Raw genomic sequence first — 20,866 nt, 5'->3', positions numbered from 1 at the left:
CTCTTTATCCTGCAGGAGTTTCAGACCAGAAGCTGTTTGCAGGGCTGCTCATTAAATGCGTGGTGCAGCTTGAACTCATCCAGACCATAGACAACATCGTCTTTTTCCCAGCAACCAGCAAGAAGGAGGACGCAGAGAACATGGCTGCTGCACAGGTACGATAAAACCCAGATTTATTTATCATTTGTTTGATTTCTATTTGAGGAATGCTTTACATTCTACAGCATCAAATGTCCAAACAGTTATTAAAGTTGTCTCAAACCGTCCTCCCATCAGCGTGATGCTCTGGAGGAGTCTGAGACGGAGGGGGGGGGGGCGGGCTCAGAGCAGGGCATGTACCGTCACATGACCTCCGCTCACCTCTTCAAGCTGCTCGACTGTCTGCTGGAGTCGCACACCTTCGCCAAGGACTTCAACTCCAACAACGAGCAGAGGACAGCGCTGTGGAGGGCAGGTAAACAAAAGCACCCCCACCATGGCTCAGAAACAAGTCCACGAATATGTCTAAACCGGGTAACAGGGGCGTTGCGCCCTCTTACCGTTGGCGTGCGCCTTCATACCAAAATGCAGAATTTGGTGTGCAGAAAGCAATATTTCTGTTGGTAAAAAACTGTATAATTACTCCAGTAATATGAGTATGGTGTCAAATGTCTGGTCAGACGGCAGAGACAGCTTTGTTTTTACAGACAATAAATAGGGGATGGATGTCCGGAGGGTCTGCCGGTGAAAGAGAGGCTGGCAGCAGGCTGACACTGAAACTGAGATTTCTGAATTAGTTTGTTTTACTTTCCTTTTTTGTTTGAGTTGTTTGAGGTGGAATATATGACTCAGCAGCTTTAAGAAATGAAAAGGCTGTTATTTTCCGCATTGCTCTGATGCAGTGTTTGTGCCGGAAAGCGGGCGGGGCTGTGATTTTGTGATTCATGCTATATTTTTCTAGAAAAACCCCTGAAGTCAACCTTATGAGAGCCTCTGTCTGTTGTGAGAATGCCTTTTATTGTCTTTAAATATATTGTTCAAATGTAATCTTCGTTTTAATGTTCTTACGGTTTACAAATTCATCTAAAATCCAGTTAAAATGTAAAGTCAGCTTCACTAACGCTCAGCAGGAAACTGTGTTATTGGCTGCATGGAACCTGAAAACTGTTCATTATTGGATGACCTCAGAGCTGAATATTCAGGCTCTTCCAAAATTAACATCTACATTTGTAGGAATGTACTTTAACACTGAAACTTCCCTTAATGTCTTCACTCTAACCAGAAACCTTCAGGCATCAGGTGAATAAGCTAAATCTACCTTTGATATTCTGTTACTTCCTTTGTTGTTCCTGTTGTTTTTTAAGTATTTTTTGATATGCCTTGATTAGAGAGTTGAAGAATAGATGACAAAAAATATTGAATTCATCCCACAGCGGGGAGATGAACAATGTGAGAGCAAAGACGACACTGCTGGAAAACAGGATTAGGAGTAGTAGAGTAACTAACTAAATAAAGAGGCAAGCACCAGTAAATAAAGACAAGTACACATCCATAGTAGACAAATAAGTAGCATGATTATAAAGTGATCATATTGAGGTAATGGAGTAGAAGCAACATTAATGGATTGTGAAAAGTGTATATTGCATGAAGCATGAGTCATCTCTCTTTGTGAAGACCGTAAGGTTACAGAAAGGACATGAGAGGATTAAGAGGGGTATGAACAGAACCAAATCAGGGACAGGCAAAACCCTCTCCTGCTGCTGCTGTTACTGTTTCTGTTTTCCTTCCCAATGATTGCCTCTCTCCGCCCTCAGGCTTTAAAGGGAAGTCCAAGCCCAACTTGCTGAAGCAGGAGACCAGCAGCCTGGCATGCAGCCTGAGGATCCTGTTCAGGATGTACTCTGACCGTCAACTGCAGGATTCATGGCCTGACATTCAGACACGCCTGCTGCTGTGAGTACTAAAGGGTTTTGTTCACAAAAGACAATATCTTATTGCCTAGTTGAACTTTAGATAAATAAGCACTCACTGTGTTACAGAGAAGTGTAGCCCTGGTTTTTGCTCCGAGCTGAGTAAACTGTTTTGACACATGGCTCATACCTCATTATATATTTATGGAGGGTTCACTGTGAGTGTGATTGTGTGTGTGTTCAGCCTGGTACAGATCACCTTGTGTTTTTCACTGAGCAGCTGCACTTGACTCATGTATTACACTCATGTGGGCTGCTGGTCATTTAATAACTGGTGTTGTGTTTCAAGATGTCAAGCGTAGACCTGCTCTACTAGAATGACAACAATAATAGTATACAAAACATAATATTGTGTTGATTATAATCCTGTAAGTGTGTATGTGTTCTCAGGGTGTGCAGTGAAGCTCTGGCGTACTTCATCAGTCTGACCTCAGAGAGCCACAGAGAGGCCTGGAACAGCCTGCTGATGCTGCTGCTCACCAGGACACTACGGCTGCCTGACGACAAGGCACACACACACACACACACACACACACACACACACACACACACACACACACACACACACACACACACACACACACACACACACACACACACACACACACACACACACACACACACACACACACACACACCTATATTTTTGTTGGAACTTTGGATTGTGTCCAACTAGGATGAAATCTCAACTGGGATTATAAATTATAGATAAACCTGGGTCATAAATATAATGGAAAGTTGATCAGACACAAGCTTGTTGACTTGCGCCACCGGTGTAAGAAAAGTGATGAAGTTCACCTGGCTGCATTTGTTGACATTTGTTATGCAACTTATTATTGATATGCATTTGTGGTTCTACTGTTTGCAGGATGTATAGCAATGATGTAATGGAGCAATTTTATATGTAATGTTATGACTATTTTGTGAAAATGCTAACACAAGAAACATTGTGTTTTGCCCCGAACGTAAATTCCTATATTGACGTCAAACCATAAATTAAATGGACATATTACACACCAAACTGAGGGTAAAAGTGAACATTTGGGATTAGTTTTAAATTTTCAAGTATTGCTATCTGTTGAATAAGCGTCCATAGCTGTTCTTTTGTTTTTGGTGGCTGTTCAGTCCATTCTTTTTTTGTTGTTCCTGCCCCAGCAACAAACACATCCACATAATCTCAAATACATCCTGTTTTCTTGTCGCTGATAGTCTAAGATTTAGGTCATATTAAAGGCTTCAATATAACACCGCAACATAATCAGTTTACAAAGGATGGGTTTCAAATGTGTATGTGAAGCTCTGATCTTTTGTTTTGTTTTTATTTCACATTTCTCAGATGGTAAACACTGTAAGAAGCTCTCACCTATGACTCATGCACACTCAATGTGACGGCTGATTCACTGATGAGTCACAGCGGCTCATGACTCAGGGTTTTTTCTTTGCAAAACTATTGCAGATTTTAGTTAAAAAACAACCCAGCATGCAACTTAAAGCTGTAGGAAATTTTGGCGCCAGGCAACCAGCTTTAGAGGAAAATGCTAACACCACACTAACCACTGCATCAACAAAAGAGAAAACAGTATTGTTAGAGTGGACTAGGTGGCACCAGCCTGGTAAAACAAACCTTTAAATTGTGTTTATTTACCCAAATGCTATTTCGTAATTCCCCGGCCTCATAACACAACAATTTGACGCCCTGCTGTGAACTCTTTGGCCCTGAGCACCACCCACACAGAGCAGCCGCCCTTCTTTTCTCTGTCCTGTAAATATTTCCAAAGACACATCTTTGACAAATACTTTTATCAGACTAAAAGAACTGTTCACCCAAAACAAATACATATCTGTCTAACATTTTAAAATAATAATACAAAAAGACATAATTGAGATATGTGAAATGGGACACCAAGAGAGGCTATCCAAAACTTTACAATGGGGGCCCAGACACTAAACATGAGGTATTTACCATATATTACTCACACATGAAGAATTTGGGATAGTAGTGTATTGTAGAGACATTAACAAGCTAAAGAAAAACACCTAAAACTAAAGAAGCGCTATTTTTTTTGTGTTTTTTTATAGGGTTTTGTTTGTTTTTATAGGTTAATGGTCTACAAAGGCTAAATTCCTCCAGAGGGAGTTTCTCCCCCACACACTCTGCCTGAAACGCCACCATTGGACTCTTGTGCTTCTATTGGTTATCGTTTTGACACATTGTGTGTGATTGGCTTAGAGGCGGGACATCTCTAAATGGTTGACCAATCAAAACAGACTGGGCTCTGAAGCCCTTTGTGAACTTTAAAGCATGGAAACATGTCACAGTAGAGGCCCAAAAAACCAATGTGAACCTGAAAATGAGCAGAATATGACAAAATACCCTAAATAACTAATCGAACCATAGCTACTGAATCATCCCAAAACATTACTTTCATCATTGTAGACATTGATTTTTACAAAGAGTAAACACAGATAAATATTTAAAAGTAAAGATAATAGCAGAAATGAAATGCATTTCAGAGGAAAGAAACTAAATATTTTTTTATCTCACTGTCTCCTTTTCCAGTTCAAGCCCCATGCTTCCTGCTACTACCCCCACCTGTGTGAGATGATGCAGTTCGACCTGATCCCCGAGCTGCGGGCCGTCCTCAGGCGCTTCTTCCTGCGCATCGGCTCAGTCTTCCACATCGCCACTCCTGAGGGGGCCCGAATTCCCGTATCCTAGAATGACTGGGTGCAGGAATGGGTGGAGAAATCAAAAGGACATTTGTAGGTTGACACAAAAGAGACTGGAACACAGAGGAGGAAGAGGAGAAAGACTGCAGCTTTTCTGTCTCTGTTCAGCTTCTCTACTGCACTCCGCTTGTAGGAAAGTCTTCACCCTGTCCTCCTCCCGTGTTTTTCTCGGGGATGAACAGCACTGTGACCAGCGCTCTCTGCTGACCGTCATTCATCGTCCCTTTGACTCTCATCTCAATGACAAGAAGAACTGTAAACGGATAATTTATTGATATTGTACCCGATTTTGTTGGTTTGTTTTTCTGTTTGTTTTTTTTAACAAAAGAGGTCTTTAAGCCGACGATACCATTGAATTCGATGAACCTTACACTTGCGATTTTTGGCCGCCTGTGCCTGTTTGAAAACGATGACACCGTCAAGTGTCGCCCTTATTGTGAGTTTGGTGATCTAATGAAAAGACGTTGTAATATCTGAACCCTCATTTCGATGCATTGTTTGTCACTTTAATGTTTGAGTTCCTGGTATTCGGTAGCGGGCTGTTGACTAAAGCTCTGAGCTGCAGGTGAGAAGAATATGCGTCTCTACCTACACGATCAAAGATTTCAAGCAGCTTCATTTGTGAGGTCCCTGCCACACAACCGTCCTCTCGTCCATCAATTCCATATCAATGAGATTTTACATATTTATTTTGCTCACTTGCTTTATGATTATTTTTCAGAGTCAGCTTTTCCTGGCTTCACAAAATCCGCTGGCTCATAAAATCCTCCACTTATCCATCATTCAGCCCTATGAGGGGACACAGTGGTTGTCCATTTCCCAAAATCTGTTTGCACACCTATTGCCGACAGTTTGCTCATGTATTAACGCCTTCCAGTGTATCATCTAGCTCTGGATGTTTGGAGCGCCCGTCAGTGTTGTGTCACATTCAGCAGTAGAGTTCCGGGACGGAGTGAAACCAAATGCTGCATCTACAGAGAAAGAGGAATCTCTGAATCCTTCGTAGTTTATTCCATGCCTTTTTTTAAAAAAAAGAAGGATGTATGTAATTATTTAAAGTGCATTTAAATATTTTTTGAGAAGCATTCCTTCCCTTGCAACTATGGATGTCTACTTTTCTTCCCTAAAGCTAGGGAATATATATATATATATATATACAGTACATGAAAAAAGCAGACTGTAAAGTTTTCAATGTAAGATACATAGAAATGAAAGTGCTATACGGTTCTATACATAATATTGTGATGTAATCTTCCAAACATTTGGTGAAGTAATCAATAAACCTGAATTCTGATCCACTTGTGTGCCTTTTGATTAACTTTATGGAGCTTTAAAGCTTTTAATCCTCAAATATTTTGAATTGACTTAATCGTACTACTAATATTAATAAAGGGTGCAGTCAAGGTTTTCCAGTTCCAGTTCCTGTCAAAATAAAAATTAAATAAAGTATTAATAAAGAGGCATGTGTATATGACGAATTTCCAGAATACACTTGATTGTTTTGATACCTTGCTTTTGTGGGGAACTAATCGTTGGTATGGATGATTTCATTTTGTTCTGAAATATTTTTTGGTGTCTTTTTAATTGTGGCGAGATGACAAGACGACGTCTGCTCAAGAATTCAGTGTTTAAAGGTTATTTACTTTTGGGAAATATCTCATCAATATCAAGAGATGTAATAACTCCAAACCAAGATTTAAACACTAACAAGAACAGCAGTATGGAAACCAGTAATAACTTTGTATACAACAAATATTTTTTTGAAACACCCATTGCTTTTTTCCCTTATTCTTTCATTTCTTATATTTTATTTTGTCTGTGTTCCGCTGGTATGAACTGTATTGTGTGTATATAATGAATAATGTGATGTTTTCACATTTAAAAAAAAGAAAGAAGATAAACCCAGTGTTAAGTCAACTCTTTAACCATGCTTCTGGGCCTAATAATTGCGTCTGAAGTGATTCTTTTACTGATGGAGGTTTCCGGTCTTATAAATAAACATGTCCACAGGGGGGCGCGCTGTGCTCAAACTGGCAGTTGGCCTGGCGCGCGCTACATTTGGGGGTAACAAAGGTTACCATGGAGACCTCTTACATCCTTTGTTTTGGCGAGTAAAGTGGAACGCTGCCCAACAGCTGCAACACGGAGCCTTGTAAAAGAAAACGCTATGTTATTATTGCTTGAACAAGAACCTAGATAAGCAGACCATGAGGAATGTGACCGCTCAACTTACATAATTCACGTAGGGGTCAGACACCCCACAGACAGATACACTTTTAGCTAGTTAGCACTCATTCTAGCTGGGACTTTCCTCCTGTAAACCAGCTAAACTAGCTCTCATTTACAGTCAGGAAGTGACCGGTCAATTGTCCGACTACAGGACTTCAATTTTCCTCCTGGTTCATATGTTGCATTTTCTTCACTCGGGATACATCTCACAATTACTACCTGGGAGCACTCAACGGAGGATGGCATGTTGAATGCATTACGCAGAGGACGTTAGTGGGCGGATCGAAAGCAGCCAGTGGTAGGGTAGGATATCTCAGTCGGCGGCGTTAGCCAGACAGGCTAGCAATGAAGGATAGGATTACTACTGCCGGGGTCTGGATTGTGAGCCGCCAAACATGATTTTTTGGAGCCCGCCATACAAGTAAGAGTGTCTCTTCAGTCTTTGAATGTATTTCTACTGGCTGTGGTTGTTTTGTTGGTGAAATAATGAGCGGAAGGCTGGTAGAGAGGGCGGATTTTCCTCTCTGAATCCAGAGGAAGGAGGTCGACAGATTTTGGAATGCGTAACCATCATTTCGTTTCCTGCTAGATGTTTCCATCAAATTCAGTTTGACGCTAAATGTATTGGCAAATGGTAGTAAATGAGTTTGCCATTGTAACACACCTTTCTATGTTAACGGTCAATTCAAAAGGGACTACCCCAAGACTGTATGTCAGTGACAGCCATCTTCAGTAGCCTACATAGCTGCCTACATTGGTGTTAGTGCAGGCGGAACTGTGTGTGTGTAATGCATTGCTCAATAATTACTTTTGTATTTATTGCTGGCGGGGTGAAGTCTATTTAGTGTCTGAACACAGGGTGGTGTCACAAAGTGGCATTTTCTTGCGTTGTTATTAAACGCATTAGCTTTTATACAGTCTAGCCCAGTGTTTATGACAGCAGAATGAAAATTGGCCTGTGCTGCATTCAGGAGCTCTTACTAAAAACCCGTTCAACCGTTTTTAAATAGTCTTAAGTGTGTTTGATTAGAAATATCTATATGTTTCTCTCCTAAAGAAAATGCACAATTGAACTGCAGTGACGAATAGGCTAGAAAAGAGATTTCCTCCAGTCATTTATATTTTAATAAGTGTAGCTATTGTCAAAGATATAAAGTGAACAAAGAGTGACACACTGACAAACGTCCCGCATTGGTTATGTCCCTATAATCGAAAGAATATTATTAAGGGGTTCTTAAATTGTTCTTCACACTGTTGGTTATGTTCTAACAGCAACACGTATACACTCATCTCAGATTATGTTACACCATATAGTTTTATCACATTATGGACATCTAGTCCTGGGTTTAAAGGCCATCATGAACGAAGATCCCTGATATGATCGTGATCCAGATATTCAGACATCTCTGAAGGCGTCGTATTACGTAATAAGGGGGCTGGGCATACCCAGAAAGGAGGGGGAAACGTAGGAGGATACGTGAAAACATACACTCGCACACAAAGTGACTATTTTACAGTCTTGGATTTTGACAGCTATTGTACACACAGACCTACTGACAGACAGATTCCGGACATTTATAAAGAGGGAAAGGGAACGGGAAGTACCCATACTACATTGTATTCGTTTTATACGGCGAAAGAGACGACAAGGTTAGTGATCATATATGTTTGTAGTCTTGACATCATAAAAATGGAAATCTGAATTTATGTGGATATTATTACAACCTAACACAGATGCGTCACACAACCAGCGCCTGGTGTACAGATGTGGTGCTAACATCCTGGCTGGTTTACTTGTAACCTTACAGTCCAGATTCCACTGTCATAAACACACTTCGTCCCTAACTGTGCTTTACGTGAGTTAATATTTGAAAGGTTGTTTTGACAAATGTTGCATTCAGGTTCTACATGTTGTCGCTACTCGTCCTATGGGAGCTGCGTGCTGTTTACATCCGAGCTGTGGCTATTAAAACCCAAGCCACGTGCTGAAGCTGGGGAGTAAGGACCATGTGGCTATTGTAAACACTGCTTCCCTGTGGGTGTTCATCCGCTCTAACGTGCTATTTCTGTATCTTTGACCACCAAATATAGCTTAAATTGTCTGCTTGCTGTAATTGTAAGTTTGTAAGAAAAGTTGTTTTTAACTCTTTGCTTGTTTGTCCATGAGCCCGTAGTATCGCGCTTCCATTGTGCTGTGCGGAGGGACTACATTAGCCTGTAATGTTATGTCACCAGCACTGTTTGCATGGAGCTCCTGTTCCATCCGCCTCATACACTAATCTCCAGTAGTGAAGGAAGCATTTAGAGCTTTTGTTTAAGCAAAAGTAGCACAACTTTATTGTCAAAATACTCTGTACAATTTCTGCATTCAAAATCTTACTTCAGTAAATGTACAACAGTATGCATAAAATATGCCACCTATATTACCCAAGTATTCCAGCTGATCAAGGAGGAGTGTTTTTATTTACTTTATACTGCTGCTGGATATCTTACTTGAAGTGTTATGAATTAAGGTTTTTTATTGTTGGATTTTGAAGCTGTCAGATAAATGTAGTGGAGAATAAAGTACTATATTGGCTTCCAAATTGTACTTGAGTAAATATAATGTACTGTATCCTCCCACTGATAATTAGGATGTCCAGACACTTATCAGCTTAAATGCCACTCTTGTTATAGGAAAGGCCAGGTTCCCACATGATAAAGAGCAGGTTGTGTTCCTTTTCTCTCAGTTACAGCAGTTTATGGGATGGTGACAGGCATCAGTGTGAGGGAGCGGCATTATCAGGTTGTCTTTTGTTTCAGGGATGTAAGCTCACCTAAACTCAATAAAAGTAGGCTATGGACAAAAATGCCGTCACATTAATGTTCGCTTCCAACAATTTAGTAACCACTATATCACTGCTCTATCAACTATGGATACTCATCTTTCAATATAATATCAATACGTTTTGTTACAATTTAGCAATACTGAGACTGCCACTGTGCAATGCAGCCACACACATTTCTATTTCTAACATTTTAATATCAATCTTTTTAGAGGAATTGGTACAAATCAATCATTATGATTAATCTACAGATTATTTTATATATTAGATCGAGATTCATTGTTTTTTCAAAATTCTTGTCATATTTTACAACAGCCAAGTAGATGTATTCATGTTGCTTGTTTTAGTTCACAAAAAGTTCAAAACCCAAATATATTCAGTTTACCATCGTATAAAAAAGAAAAGCCAAAACATATCTTCAGAAATGGTTTGTAGATATAGATATTAGCTTTTTTAACCATCTTCATTTTTCTATTTCAGAAGAGGTTCAGATTAACACAGCAGTAGTTTAACCGGAGAGATTTATATATTCTAATTTCATAAAAAAAGTATTTTCACATGCATGTTCAACCTGCTTATGACCCTTTCATACCGGAAACTACAATTGCAGTCATGTGATAGGAGTGCTAAAAAGTGGTTAACCCAATCTTAACCTAAAGCTGCAACTGTAGAATCACAGTTTTATCAATGCTTAACGTAGAATAATTGCATCGTTTTTTTTTGGTCATTGAAACATGCTTTTTAGCTAAATATATATTACATACTTTTTATGGTTACATACATATTTTTATTCTATTTTATGTTATTGGACATTTCATTGACACTTCTTATGTCTATGTAAATATTTTAATTTTATTATATTACATGATTGTTTGCACCTTCTTACTGCCCAAGGTTTTTATATATTTTATTATTTGTTTAATTTATTTTAATTAAAAAAAATTTTTTTTTAAATAGAGCAACTGTCATAAAAAAAAATTGAGCAACTGTCATAAAATCAAACCCCCCCCTCAACATACATTAAGTATTCTTATTCTGATATTATAGTAACCTGTGCTTTCATTCCAAAGCAGAGCGATGTCAGACCAGTAACGAACACAGAATGGATGCAGTGAGATATTAATAAAGGGATATTAACCTGTTGGATGCTGGATATGTCAGCGGAAGCCAGTTTTCTTTTACAGATATTCAAGGGCATGCGTAGGTGTGACTGTATGTGACAGAAAGCTGGAGCCGACACAAACAAGGAGCCTTAAAGCTCATCCTGAAGGTCAGAGGTCACTGATAAGGAGATGACTGTCTGTGTGGACTCTAACGCCAGACTGTCCCTCTGATCTCTCCTCACCTAAACCTCACACCCCCCCTTTCTCTCTCCCTCTCTCTCTTAGGAACACACACACACACACACACACACACACACACACACACACACACGATTGCTCTACTATAGTCTCATTAATATCATTGCCATCTGCTCCATATGTAACAGCCCAATTAGAGCGATGCACTTTGGCCTTACCTGTCCAAATTTAATTTGAACGTCTACAATCTTCCCACACACTATTCGCACACACTATTCGCACACACACACACACACACACACACACACACACACACACACACACACACACACACACACACACACACACACACACACACACACACACACACACACACACACACACAAAATCACAGCGTGCTTATAGGCTGTCCAGACCTTGACCTTTCATTGTTGTCTCTCCACAGGGCCTGAGCTGATTTGTCAGCCTTGTGCAGGTTTGATTTTTGCCCCCCAAGTGTCCTCTGGATATCAGCTGACCATGGTTGTCTGAAGAGAGGGAAACCCGGCGCAGTGTGTGTGTGTTCAGAGAGAGGAACAGAGACGGAGTGGAGCGAAGAGAAAAGCTTATTCAAACACAAAATGTCTCAAAACAGAGAACTGGTGGTTTCCTACATTAACTATAAACTCTCCCAGAGAAATTATCCGCTCAATCACATGGAACTCTTAGAGCATCCGAACAGGACTGATGGGGGGGAGGCAGGGTTGGGTGAGGAGCAGCGGGTAGCGACGCACGCCAACGGGACTGTAAATGGCACAAGTCCCGGGACCCCGCCGGCATCCCCGCTGAGGCAACAGTTGCCTTCAACGACGGACCTGGACCCGGTGAAGGAGGCCCTCCGGGACTCGGCCAACGAGTTCGAGCTGAGGTACTCCCGCGCCTTCAGCGATCTGCACAACCAGCTGCACATCACTCCGGCCACCGCGTACCAAAGCTTCGAGAATGTCATGGATGAGGTGTTCCGGGACGGAGTCAACTGGGGCCGCATCGTAGGGCTTTTTGCTTTCGGAGGGGCGCTGTGCGTGGAGTGCGTGGAGAAGGAGATGAGTCCGCTGGTGGGCAGGATCATCGAGTGGATGACCGTCTACCTGGACAACCAAATCCAGCCCTGGATCCAGAGCCAAGGAGGATGGGTGAGTCTCAAACACACACAATCAGAGAAACACACCTGTACTGAATAGCACCTATTATACTCTTCAACATTACTGCGTACATTTTATGGATAAGCTGACATGACCTGTATGGAAATTGTCCATGTTGACACTTTTCCTACACTGCTGGCAGCAACACTGGAAAACAGCAGTCAGTTGGAAAACAGTTTAAAATGAAAACAAATCCTGTACTTATTTTTCCAATTGGTGTGGAAAATGTGTATAGATGCTATTGACTTTAGGTGATCTGTTAGTGAAAGAAGTTGTGAGAAGTTAAAAACATTTTGTTATTATTTCTTTATTTCTTTATTTGGGATCAAAGTAGCAGATCAGGTCATCTTCAACTTTACGTTCTTTCAAATATTTAAAATCTAGTAAGAGCTCACACATTTTTTTTTTTTGGTAATGGATGGTATCGTTTTTGAGATAAAATCAGGAAAAAACTAAATTGTACAGGAATAAATATTTTAACCAAAAGAAAGGGGCCTCTGGGGAAATAACATCGTTACACTTCCCCAAAATTTAGTTGCTAAGCCACCTTGTTGTAATGGCCTTTCTAGCAGCAACACAAATAGTTTAGTTTTTATAAATGTGAGTGTTGAGGGCATTTAAAGAATTTGTCCCATATAAAGTCACCAATTTTGTATAACATTTAAGCCAGAAAGTTTTTATTTTAGGACAGGCCTAAGTCGCTGGAAGAGCCTGAGTGGTGACGCCATGATGTTATTTAAATGATGTAAATTTAGAGCTGTGTTGAAGGCTGGGCTCATACCTATGAAAGTTGCTCAGTCTTGTCTCGGCTCATTCAAATGTATGGAGAGGGACAATAAATCTGAATGTGGCTTTTAGCGCATTTTATAACTTTTACGACCTAGCAGTGATTTGAATAATGTTTATTCAAGTGTTTGTACTGGGAAGTTGACTCACCTCAAAAACATCTATTTACAGGCTTACCTGTACCCCATTGCGTCACGTGACAAACACAGAGAATATGAAATGTCCTTGAACGCCTCCCGCACTGTTTAGGGTCTTGTGTTGGGTTTGATATATTTTATTGAAATTCACAATATTTTATCCAGACTTCATCTTGAATGCAACTGTTTCCCATACTTGTTCCTCTGCAAATGTCTAAATACCAGGTTTGCGTATGTGTTGGGGTTGTATGTATCCTTCCTGTTGGTCAGCTGTGTGCCTGGCCTAACCTCTGGTGACTTATTCTATCCTCCTGACTTATTTTATGCAGATAAGCCACATGCTAACACTTATATCAGCCTCCATGAGATTGTGACATGGCAAAGGGGTGGAGTTGACTCTGTGACCAGCGTAGGATCAAAGACTTCAGATTAGATAAAAATAAAGACCAGCTAGATAACAAGAAGCACAATCACTGTATACAAAACCCCATCTGGCTTAAAAGCCTTAAAAACAGAATGTTGGTGGTCAGCAGCTGGTTCAGCTGTTCTCTAATTGATCAGCAGCACAGAGCTCAATGAGCTGAATCGAAGTGGGAGCTTAACAGGCTAGCCTACATCAGGGCTTTGGAGCTGCCTGCAGCTGGGGTATCGAAGTTCTCTCGTCACAGGGTGGGATGAAGTCCAGGGCTCTTACAGATAGCCCTTTGTTTTACTCTGGTCAGTTGATTGGCTCTGTGCTTTGTTTTTCTTCTCCTTCTTCCACCACTGTCCTCTCTTCTCCTATGTTCTTCATCAAGCATCCAGATGAAAGCTCTTTTTCTGTTTTGAAAGTGCTCTGCCCTGGTACTGACATCCCAGTGTGTTTGTGCCCATGATCACCTCCAGGACAGTTAAGGTCAGCTCTTTTCCTTTGTGCTGACCATTTGATGGTACAAAGGAGAGCGGGTGAGGGGAGGGGCTGTCTATACACCGGGTCAAAGGTCGGTCCTATGGAAACTGACAACCCGTTGGCGTACCTAGACCAAAATCCCATGACAGCGGTTGTGCTGTTGTTTGCACTGCAGACCATAGAATCTATTTATTTCATACAATGCTGGAGTGGAGATACCACAGGGGAGAGGGGGGCAGCGAGGAGGTGACACAATATGATGCGTGATAGTGAAGGCTAGGGCTTTGCGTCATACTGATGTTCCTTTGTTGCTGCAGCAGCATCCTCCTACCCTGCTCCTGTAGGGACGCTCTCATAAATACTGCCCCAGTTCTGGAGCACATGTTTTTTTAGTCATTCTAACAGGAACGGAAGATATGGAACACATTGTTTTTAAACTCAAAAGTTTATTACCATGAGACGGTTTGCCATAAACGTTGCATTCAATTCACGCATACCTCCAACAGCTCACAGTCCCCTATAACCCCACAAGGGCATTGTATTTCCCCATTCCAGGGTTATTAATGGTTCCTGGAGTCTCTAAAAATACCATAGGAGCCATAACTTCGGTCCACTTTAATACCTTTCTTTGTTTTGTTTGGACATTTTTGGGGGGCTTTTTTGCCTTTAATCGGATAGGACAGTGGAGAGTGACAGGAAAGTGGGAGAGAGAGTCGGGGTGGGATCCGGAAAGGACCACGGGTCGGGAATCAAAACCCGGGTCGCCAGCATACAGCGCAGGTGCCCCAGCCAGTTGCGCCACGGCCGGGGCCCACTTTAATACCTTTCTATTGAAAAAGCTTATCACTAGGGCTGGCTCAGACTCCACATGAACATCCACTTGAATCCTTTTTATTTCAATGTTATGTGCCTCATGTAATCATTTTTGTCGTTTGGATTGTCTATTTCGTATTTTTATTTTTTACAAGTTACTTTATGTGAGTATTTTCGTTTAATGCTACTTAATACTTTTACTCCATTACATGTTGTGAGCAAATATTGTACTTTTTGCTCCCCTTCATTTATTTAACAGATTGTTTCTAGTTACTTTGTACATTTAAGCTATAGATACAAAATATAGATCAAACAAAACATTAACATACTGTACATTAATATAAGTTAAGCTACCCAGTAGTATAAAGTCATTAAATAAACCCCACTTTTACCAAGAGCAACTTTGAAGTGATGCATTAATGCACTAATCATTAAAATTGTATCGTACATAAATAATACTATATCCTATATACAAGTGCTTTTACATTTGGTACTTGAAGTATATTTTGATGCTAATACTTTTGTATTTACTCAATTTTGAATGCAGGACTTTTACTTGTAGCTGAGTATTTTGACACTGTAGTATTGCTACTTTTACTTGAGTGGAAGAGTACTTCTGCATTCATGTTTTCATGATCTGTGCAAATTGCAAAGCCACCTGAGACAAATGTTTTATTTGTGATATTGGGCTGTATAAATAAGTATAATAAATCCCTGACTTTTACCTTAAGCGCAACCCTGACGTCAACCTTTACTTTGGTTTACAGGCAAACACAAAGTGCTGTACTTTCTGATAAGCAAATGTTGCAAACCAAACGGAGAACTGTAACAATTCCATGCTAAACATCAGCTGTTAACTTTGTCATTGTTAGCCTGCTCAGTACAGCCTTGTGGAGTTGCTAGCACGACTCCAGATATGCGTTGGTTCTATATAAGATCACAGGTTGCAGGAAACCCTCTGTATAGCTAAAACAAATAGAGATAATGTGATAATAATAATACCCACTTAATTTAATTAGTATGTCGTTTGTCCAAACATCTATTTAAAGTTGGTTCTTCTTCACACACTGGAGGCACATGCAGGGTGAAAATAGATGTACCTTAAACAGGTTGGTCTCATGATTAATGTATTACTCATGTACATTTTTGTACAGTATTTGTCGTCTACGCAAATTAATCAACACATCTGCCATCTATGGTTGATCTCCATCATCTAATATAGTCAAAATCAGCCCACACACACTCCCTCACACATCACGCTGCGGTGGGTTGAGCTGAATAACATTGTCTCGAGCACATGTTGCCATTTCCTCCCCTTCAGAGATTTCCAGAATTCACATTCATTCAGTTTGGGGCTGGTTTCGTCCGCTTTGTCCTGCTGTTAGTAATTCACATATTGACAGTCTTGCCTCAGGGGTAGTCCAAAGCTGTAGTGGCAAACCAAAATGTACAAATGAGTAGATAGTTTACCGTAAAGTCCCATCATTCTATGGCTTTCCCCTCTTTGTCACAGTATCTGAAAATACTTTTTTGCTAGTGGTTTCTCTGGTGCTTTTTGGGGAAAGTGTAGGTTGTCTTTGAACTGAGTTTCAGTGTATGCCCACACAAGACTTTGTTGCTTTTCTCTCTTTCTGTCTTTTATTTGCCTCTTCCGTTCTTCCTTCCTTCGCTCCCCTGACGCCTCCTCACAGGGATGAAGCGCAGAGCCGTTGGCAGATGTGGGAACATGAGTATAGCTGTGAGGCAGGTGTGCCCCGAGTGTTGGCTGATGAAATATTAGTCTGCTCTAAGCTGCAGCAAGGTCACTTTCACTCTGCTGCTCCAGCACTCTGTCTCGTGATCTTATTGTTGCTTCCCAGATTTCAGATTAGGACATTGAAAGGACAGAAATGAGATGGACAGTTTGTTCGTATAGCTGATACTACAACAATAGAACTTATAATGGAAAAGGATGAGGTAAATTTATATTTTTAAGCTAATCTTGAGGTAAGTTAATGGGTTTTGGTATAGTTTGTTGAGAAGTGTTTCCATACTAACTACTGGTTGCCATAACTACCTAATCTGACACTTGAAATACATTCAAACACTGCATTACCTTCACAAGTCAACACCTTATTAGGGAATCTGTAGTTTTGTTCCCAAATTTAGTGAACATGAATGCATCAATCTGTCTATAGCTGAGACAATTACATGCTATACAGATTTAAGCCTCTCATATTCAGAGTGGAGTGCACCAGCTGGGCGTAAAAAGGTAGGTCTTAAAGTCTAACGCCGGGCTTAGCTACGTCCTACTTAGTGATTGGAATTTACACCGAGTGCACCAAGCCTGACTAGTCACGGCCGTAGCTGGGCCTAGTCTTAAAATGCGCGTGCACGTCAATACACGCGAAACAATGATTGTTGCCAAGCAACACGCGTCTAGATAATTTAACACTCGAACTTCTCCATTCAAAGCAAGCTATAAAGTTTTAACACGTAAAATCTGAGTTCAATCAGCACCTGCAAATTGGGGAGCGCGCTGAGTTCCTGTGTGATCCATGCTGTTGTTGAGGGGAGCGCCCCTCCAGTAGTTCAAAAAGGCCTGTCTGCTCTCTATCAGCTCACTGTCCGGACAGATGTCCAGTGGGTTTGTTCCATCATGGACGACTCTTTCTCGTCTTAATGCTCTTTCGTTGTTAAACCTGTAAACAAGACGCACTGCCATCCTTGTTTTCCTTCTTGCTTGTTTTCCGTTACTATGGAAACTAGTCTGTCTTTCCGATTTACTCCTGCTCCTTACTAGGCGTAAAAGTTACACCCAAGTGCAACGCATACAGGGCTTAAGTCTAAGTGGTGCACTAGTCATAACTTTAGTTTGATCTTAACCTTCTGTTCTAAGTTGGTCAGTTAAGCCCAGACTTACGCCCAGCTGTTGCACTCACTCCAGATGCTTTTCTTTGTCATATATAATAATAATTAGCTCTAGTAGACAGTTTTTGGTCAGATTAAACCAGCTTTACAAATACATCTCCTTAGATTGTGGGAAATGTACACTTCTGTCAAAACAAAGAATCAAGACAATACGAAAAAAGGCCATCTTTGGCTCTTTGAAACTCAAATTGGACAAGTCTTTCTTGAAAGAAATCAGTAGTTGCAGCACATATTCGATGCAGAAATAAAAATAAAAAAGCAAGACAGTCATTGAACCAGGGAAATAGTTGAGGTGACAGTCAAACAGGGAAATTGAAATGGTGTTTTGCACTACAGAGCAAACCTGTCTGTCAGGAAAACTGATGAGGCCTCCTCCTAAATGATCCCCTTGGAGCTCATTTAGGAGCCTCCACTGTCCAGGATGCTGAAATTCTTTTTAGAGCAGATTCTCCCTCCGCTGCCCGTGGTGTTAAAAGAAGCGCAGGAGTGAAGCCATATATTGTCAGATAATAGACCTTGGCAGGCAGCAGAGGTAGAGACAGCGCCATCGACCTAATAATGTTGTTTCCAGCAGAGCAGGCGATGGCAGTGATTACTCAGTGGAGATTGAGCCGCCTCGGGGTGGGGGTATGGGGTTATTACCAATTATAGATGAATAATATCTCGACCTGCTACTGGGGGAAACAATGTTTTTTTTCTCCCTCTGACAGACTAATAAAGGCTAAACTCATTTAGAGGAACCACGCTGCCACGGTCTGGGGAAGCTCGCTGGAGATGGATTGGGATGGGGGGGTTGCCAGTAGGGAAACCAAGTGAAAAAAAGAGCCCATTATCCCAGTTGTTGTGCTTTGTGCTGTCGACGGTCTCGGTAAGGTCAAGCTAAAGTTAACTACAAGAAAAATGTCCTCGAGCAATAGTTTCCCTTGCATATTTTTCTTCATCACATCTGCCAGTGATGGCTGTACACAGTACATGTTATTATACCATATTCAGCACTAAAGACCAAGGCCATAGAACTCCATTGTGGTCCAAAAAACGCTTCAATGAGACACAATGTTGCACAGATCTGGAACGTTCCTTAATTACCACGAACACACAAACTGTAGTCCATTATCATCTATCCCATATACCTTGCACAACAACTTTGTAAAATCACAAGATCAAATGAAAACCCAGGTTGATTCAAGTCGCACATTTGTGTCCCAATTAATAAGTGATCCGACCAATCAGCATCCCCTAGCGGCTGATGGGTGTGTGTGACGACATGGAGAGGGGACTGCTCATTATAACCAACAATGGCTGCTACTTAAAGAAACCCCATTGTGCTTTTTGGGGTTTTCCTTCCCTGTAGTGTGTTTTATATAGGTTTTTGTGCATGAAATGATCTGCAGAGGCTGAAATCCCTGTGTTCCCTGCAGAGGGAGTTTCTCAGCTGAAAATAATCCCCATCAAATTCATTATTTGCTTCTTTTAAGAGAAGTTTCCCAGAAGCGACAGCGCTAATATTTGTCTTAGGAAAGTACCACAGGAAGATGCTTAGGGGAAGTCTGAAAATATCAAGAAATGGACTATTGTTTGTTTTTACTTTTTTATGGCAGTCAATGTCAGAAACCATGCATTTCATGAACAGACTGATCTACAGTAAATGTGTGATAATGAATTCTTGCTGTATTTTAAAGCGAGTTAGACACCGAGGCTGTGATTAAAAGCCCGCAGAGGGCAGGGCCATTGACTTGTTTTGACAAGGGAAGTACCTGGGCTTCCTTTGTGCCGTCCTCCGCCACGGACCTATTTTCTCTTTCTCTCTGTAATTAACATGCACATAGGATAGGCAGTCGGATCCACAGAGTCGTCTGTCAGACTACCCTACCGTAGAAGAGCAGGAAATCTCACCCTTGGGACCTATCCCGACCGCCTCCATCTCTCCCGCCCCCGCCCTTCATCTTCTATACGTCTCTCCCTCTGTTTGTGTCCTTCCACATCCTCTACCCTCCTGCCGACCACTGATCGATCTGTCCCTTATATCCCAATACGAACCCTCCCTCCTCCTCCTTCTCCTCCTCATCCTCCTCCACTATTCATCATTTTTGAGCTAATTTAATTCCACCCGTCTGCCCTTCCTCCTCCATATCCCTACCTTACAGACCATAGTGGCTAGACATATTGTAGAGCAGACACGCTGCCACACGCCTCGTCCATCTCGCCGTTCACACCGTTGTTTTTCCCATGTCCGTTTGTTTTCTCAAAATTGCACCGAACATTGTCACCAGTGCGATCGATTCCCTCTGACTTTATCCCCCTGTTCACCACCCCCACATCTCCACCCCCACCCCCACCTGTGCAACTGCCACCATCCCTTCATCCCACTTCCACTCCCTCCTTATCTCCCCCTTCATCCCATCCTCCTCCTCTTCCCTTCATCACTAATGGATCACGTGCGGTTAATTAGCAGAGATGTTTTTCTCTCGTTGCTTTGCGCCTGTTGTTTTAAGAACTCTATTTTTCCTCATCAGGCGAAGTGTCCGCAAACTGATCATGCGTTGGTGTTCACGCACGTGGCTCGGCTTGTTGTTTTTGTCTCCTATATTGGAAACATTTTATTGTACAGTGGCGCGCTGCAGAGGGGAGGGGACGCCGCCAAGTCAGACTGGTCATGTGACTACCTCAAACAAAGGACCCGTGGCCACACACACACACACACACACATACACACACACACACACATACAGATACAGAAACAGGTGCCTTCCTGGCTTTTTAGTTGTGCCCACAGGTGTGTCGCAGCTTTGCAGATAAAGCCATCGCTCAAAACGACGCGCTGGTCTGAAAGCGACTTTGCCATTGTCTCACTTTCTAACTTGTGACACATAGAGTCCACACGCTCACACAATGCTCCCCAAAGCCTTTCTGCACGGGATCAATGGCGGCCACTTTTGTTGAAGCTGGCGTCAATAAGCGCCTGTGTGGGGTGGGCGGATCTATGCAGATTGATCTCTGAATGTTCTCCCATGAATGCTCAGCCGTGTGTGTGTGTCTCCATTGTTTTAAATGCATGTGTTTAGGCTCATGCATTAGTGTGTGTGTGTGTGTGTGTGTGTGTGTGTGTGTGTGTGTGT

The 20,866-nt window shown here is 41.6% G+C and overlaps 2 protein-coding genes across 4 annotated transcripts in view; both read left to right on the top strand.

Moving 5' to 3' along the window:
- Window positions 1-5,973, top strand: part of arfgef2 (ADP-ribosylation factor guanine nucleotide-exchange factor 2 (brefeldin A-inhibited)) — a 38,222-nt gene extending 32,249 nt beyond the window's left edge. The window contains exons 35-39 of the mRNA XM_063879176.1: window positions 16-155; window positions 277-454; window positions 1,794-1,932; window positions 2,340-2,457; window positions 4,510-5,973. Coding sequence (XP_063735246.1) covers window positions 16-155; window positions 277-454; window positions 1,794-1,932; window positions 2,340-2,457; window positions 4,510-4,668 — 734 coding nt within the window. The 3' untranslated portion in view covers window positions 4,669-5,973. The remainder of the gene's footprint in view (window positions 1-15; window positions 156-276; window positions 455-1,793; window positions 1,933-2,339; window positions 2,458-4,509) is intronic.
- Window positions 5,974-6,993: 1,020 nt separating this feature from the next.
- The window catches only part of bcl2l1 (BCL2 like 1), a 35,887-nt gene continuing 22,014 nt past the window's right edge, over window positions 6,994-20,866 (top strand). Inside the window, exons 1-3 of one of the 3 annotated variants that reach the window (XM_063879204.1) lie at window positions 7,955-8,558; window positions 8,810-11,003; window positions 11,480-12,206. In XM_063879204.1, the coding sequence (XP_063735274.1) occupies window positions 11,655-12,206 (552 nt within the window). In that variant the 5' untranslated portion in view covers window positions 7,955-8,558; window positions 8,810-11,003; window positions 11,480-11,654. Of the gene's footprint in view, window positions 7,330-7,954; window positions 8,559-8,809; window positions 11,004-11,479; window positions 12,207-20,866 lie in introns of those variants that run through there. The other 2 variants (XM_063879188.1, XM_063879196.1) reach the window with 2 other exon arrangements.

The sequence above is a fragment of the Eleginops maclovinus genome, chromosome 1 (genome assembly GCF_036324505.1).
Source record: "Eleginops maclovinus isolate JMC-PN-2008 ecotype Puerto Natales chromosome 1, JC_Emac_rtc_rv5, whole genome shotgun sequence".
Lineage (NCBI taxonomy): Eukaryota > Metazoa > Chordata > Actinopteri > Perciformes > Eleginopidae > Eleginops > Eleginops maclovinus.
The sequence above is the reverse complement of the archived record's forward strand: the minus strand, read 5'-3'. Positions and strand labels throughout refer to the sequence as shown.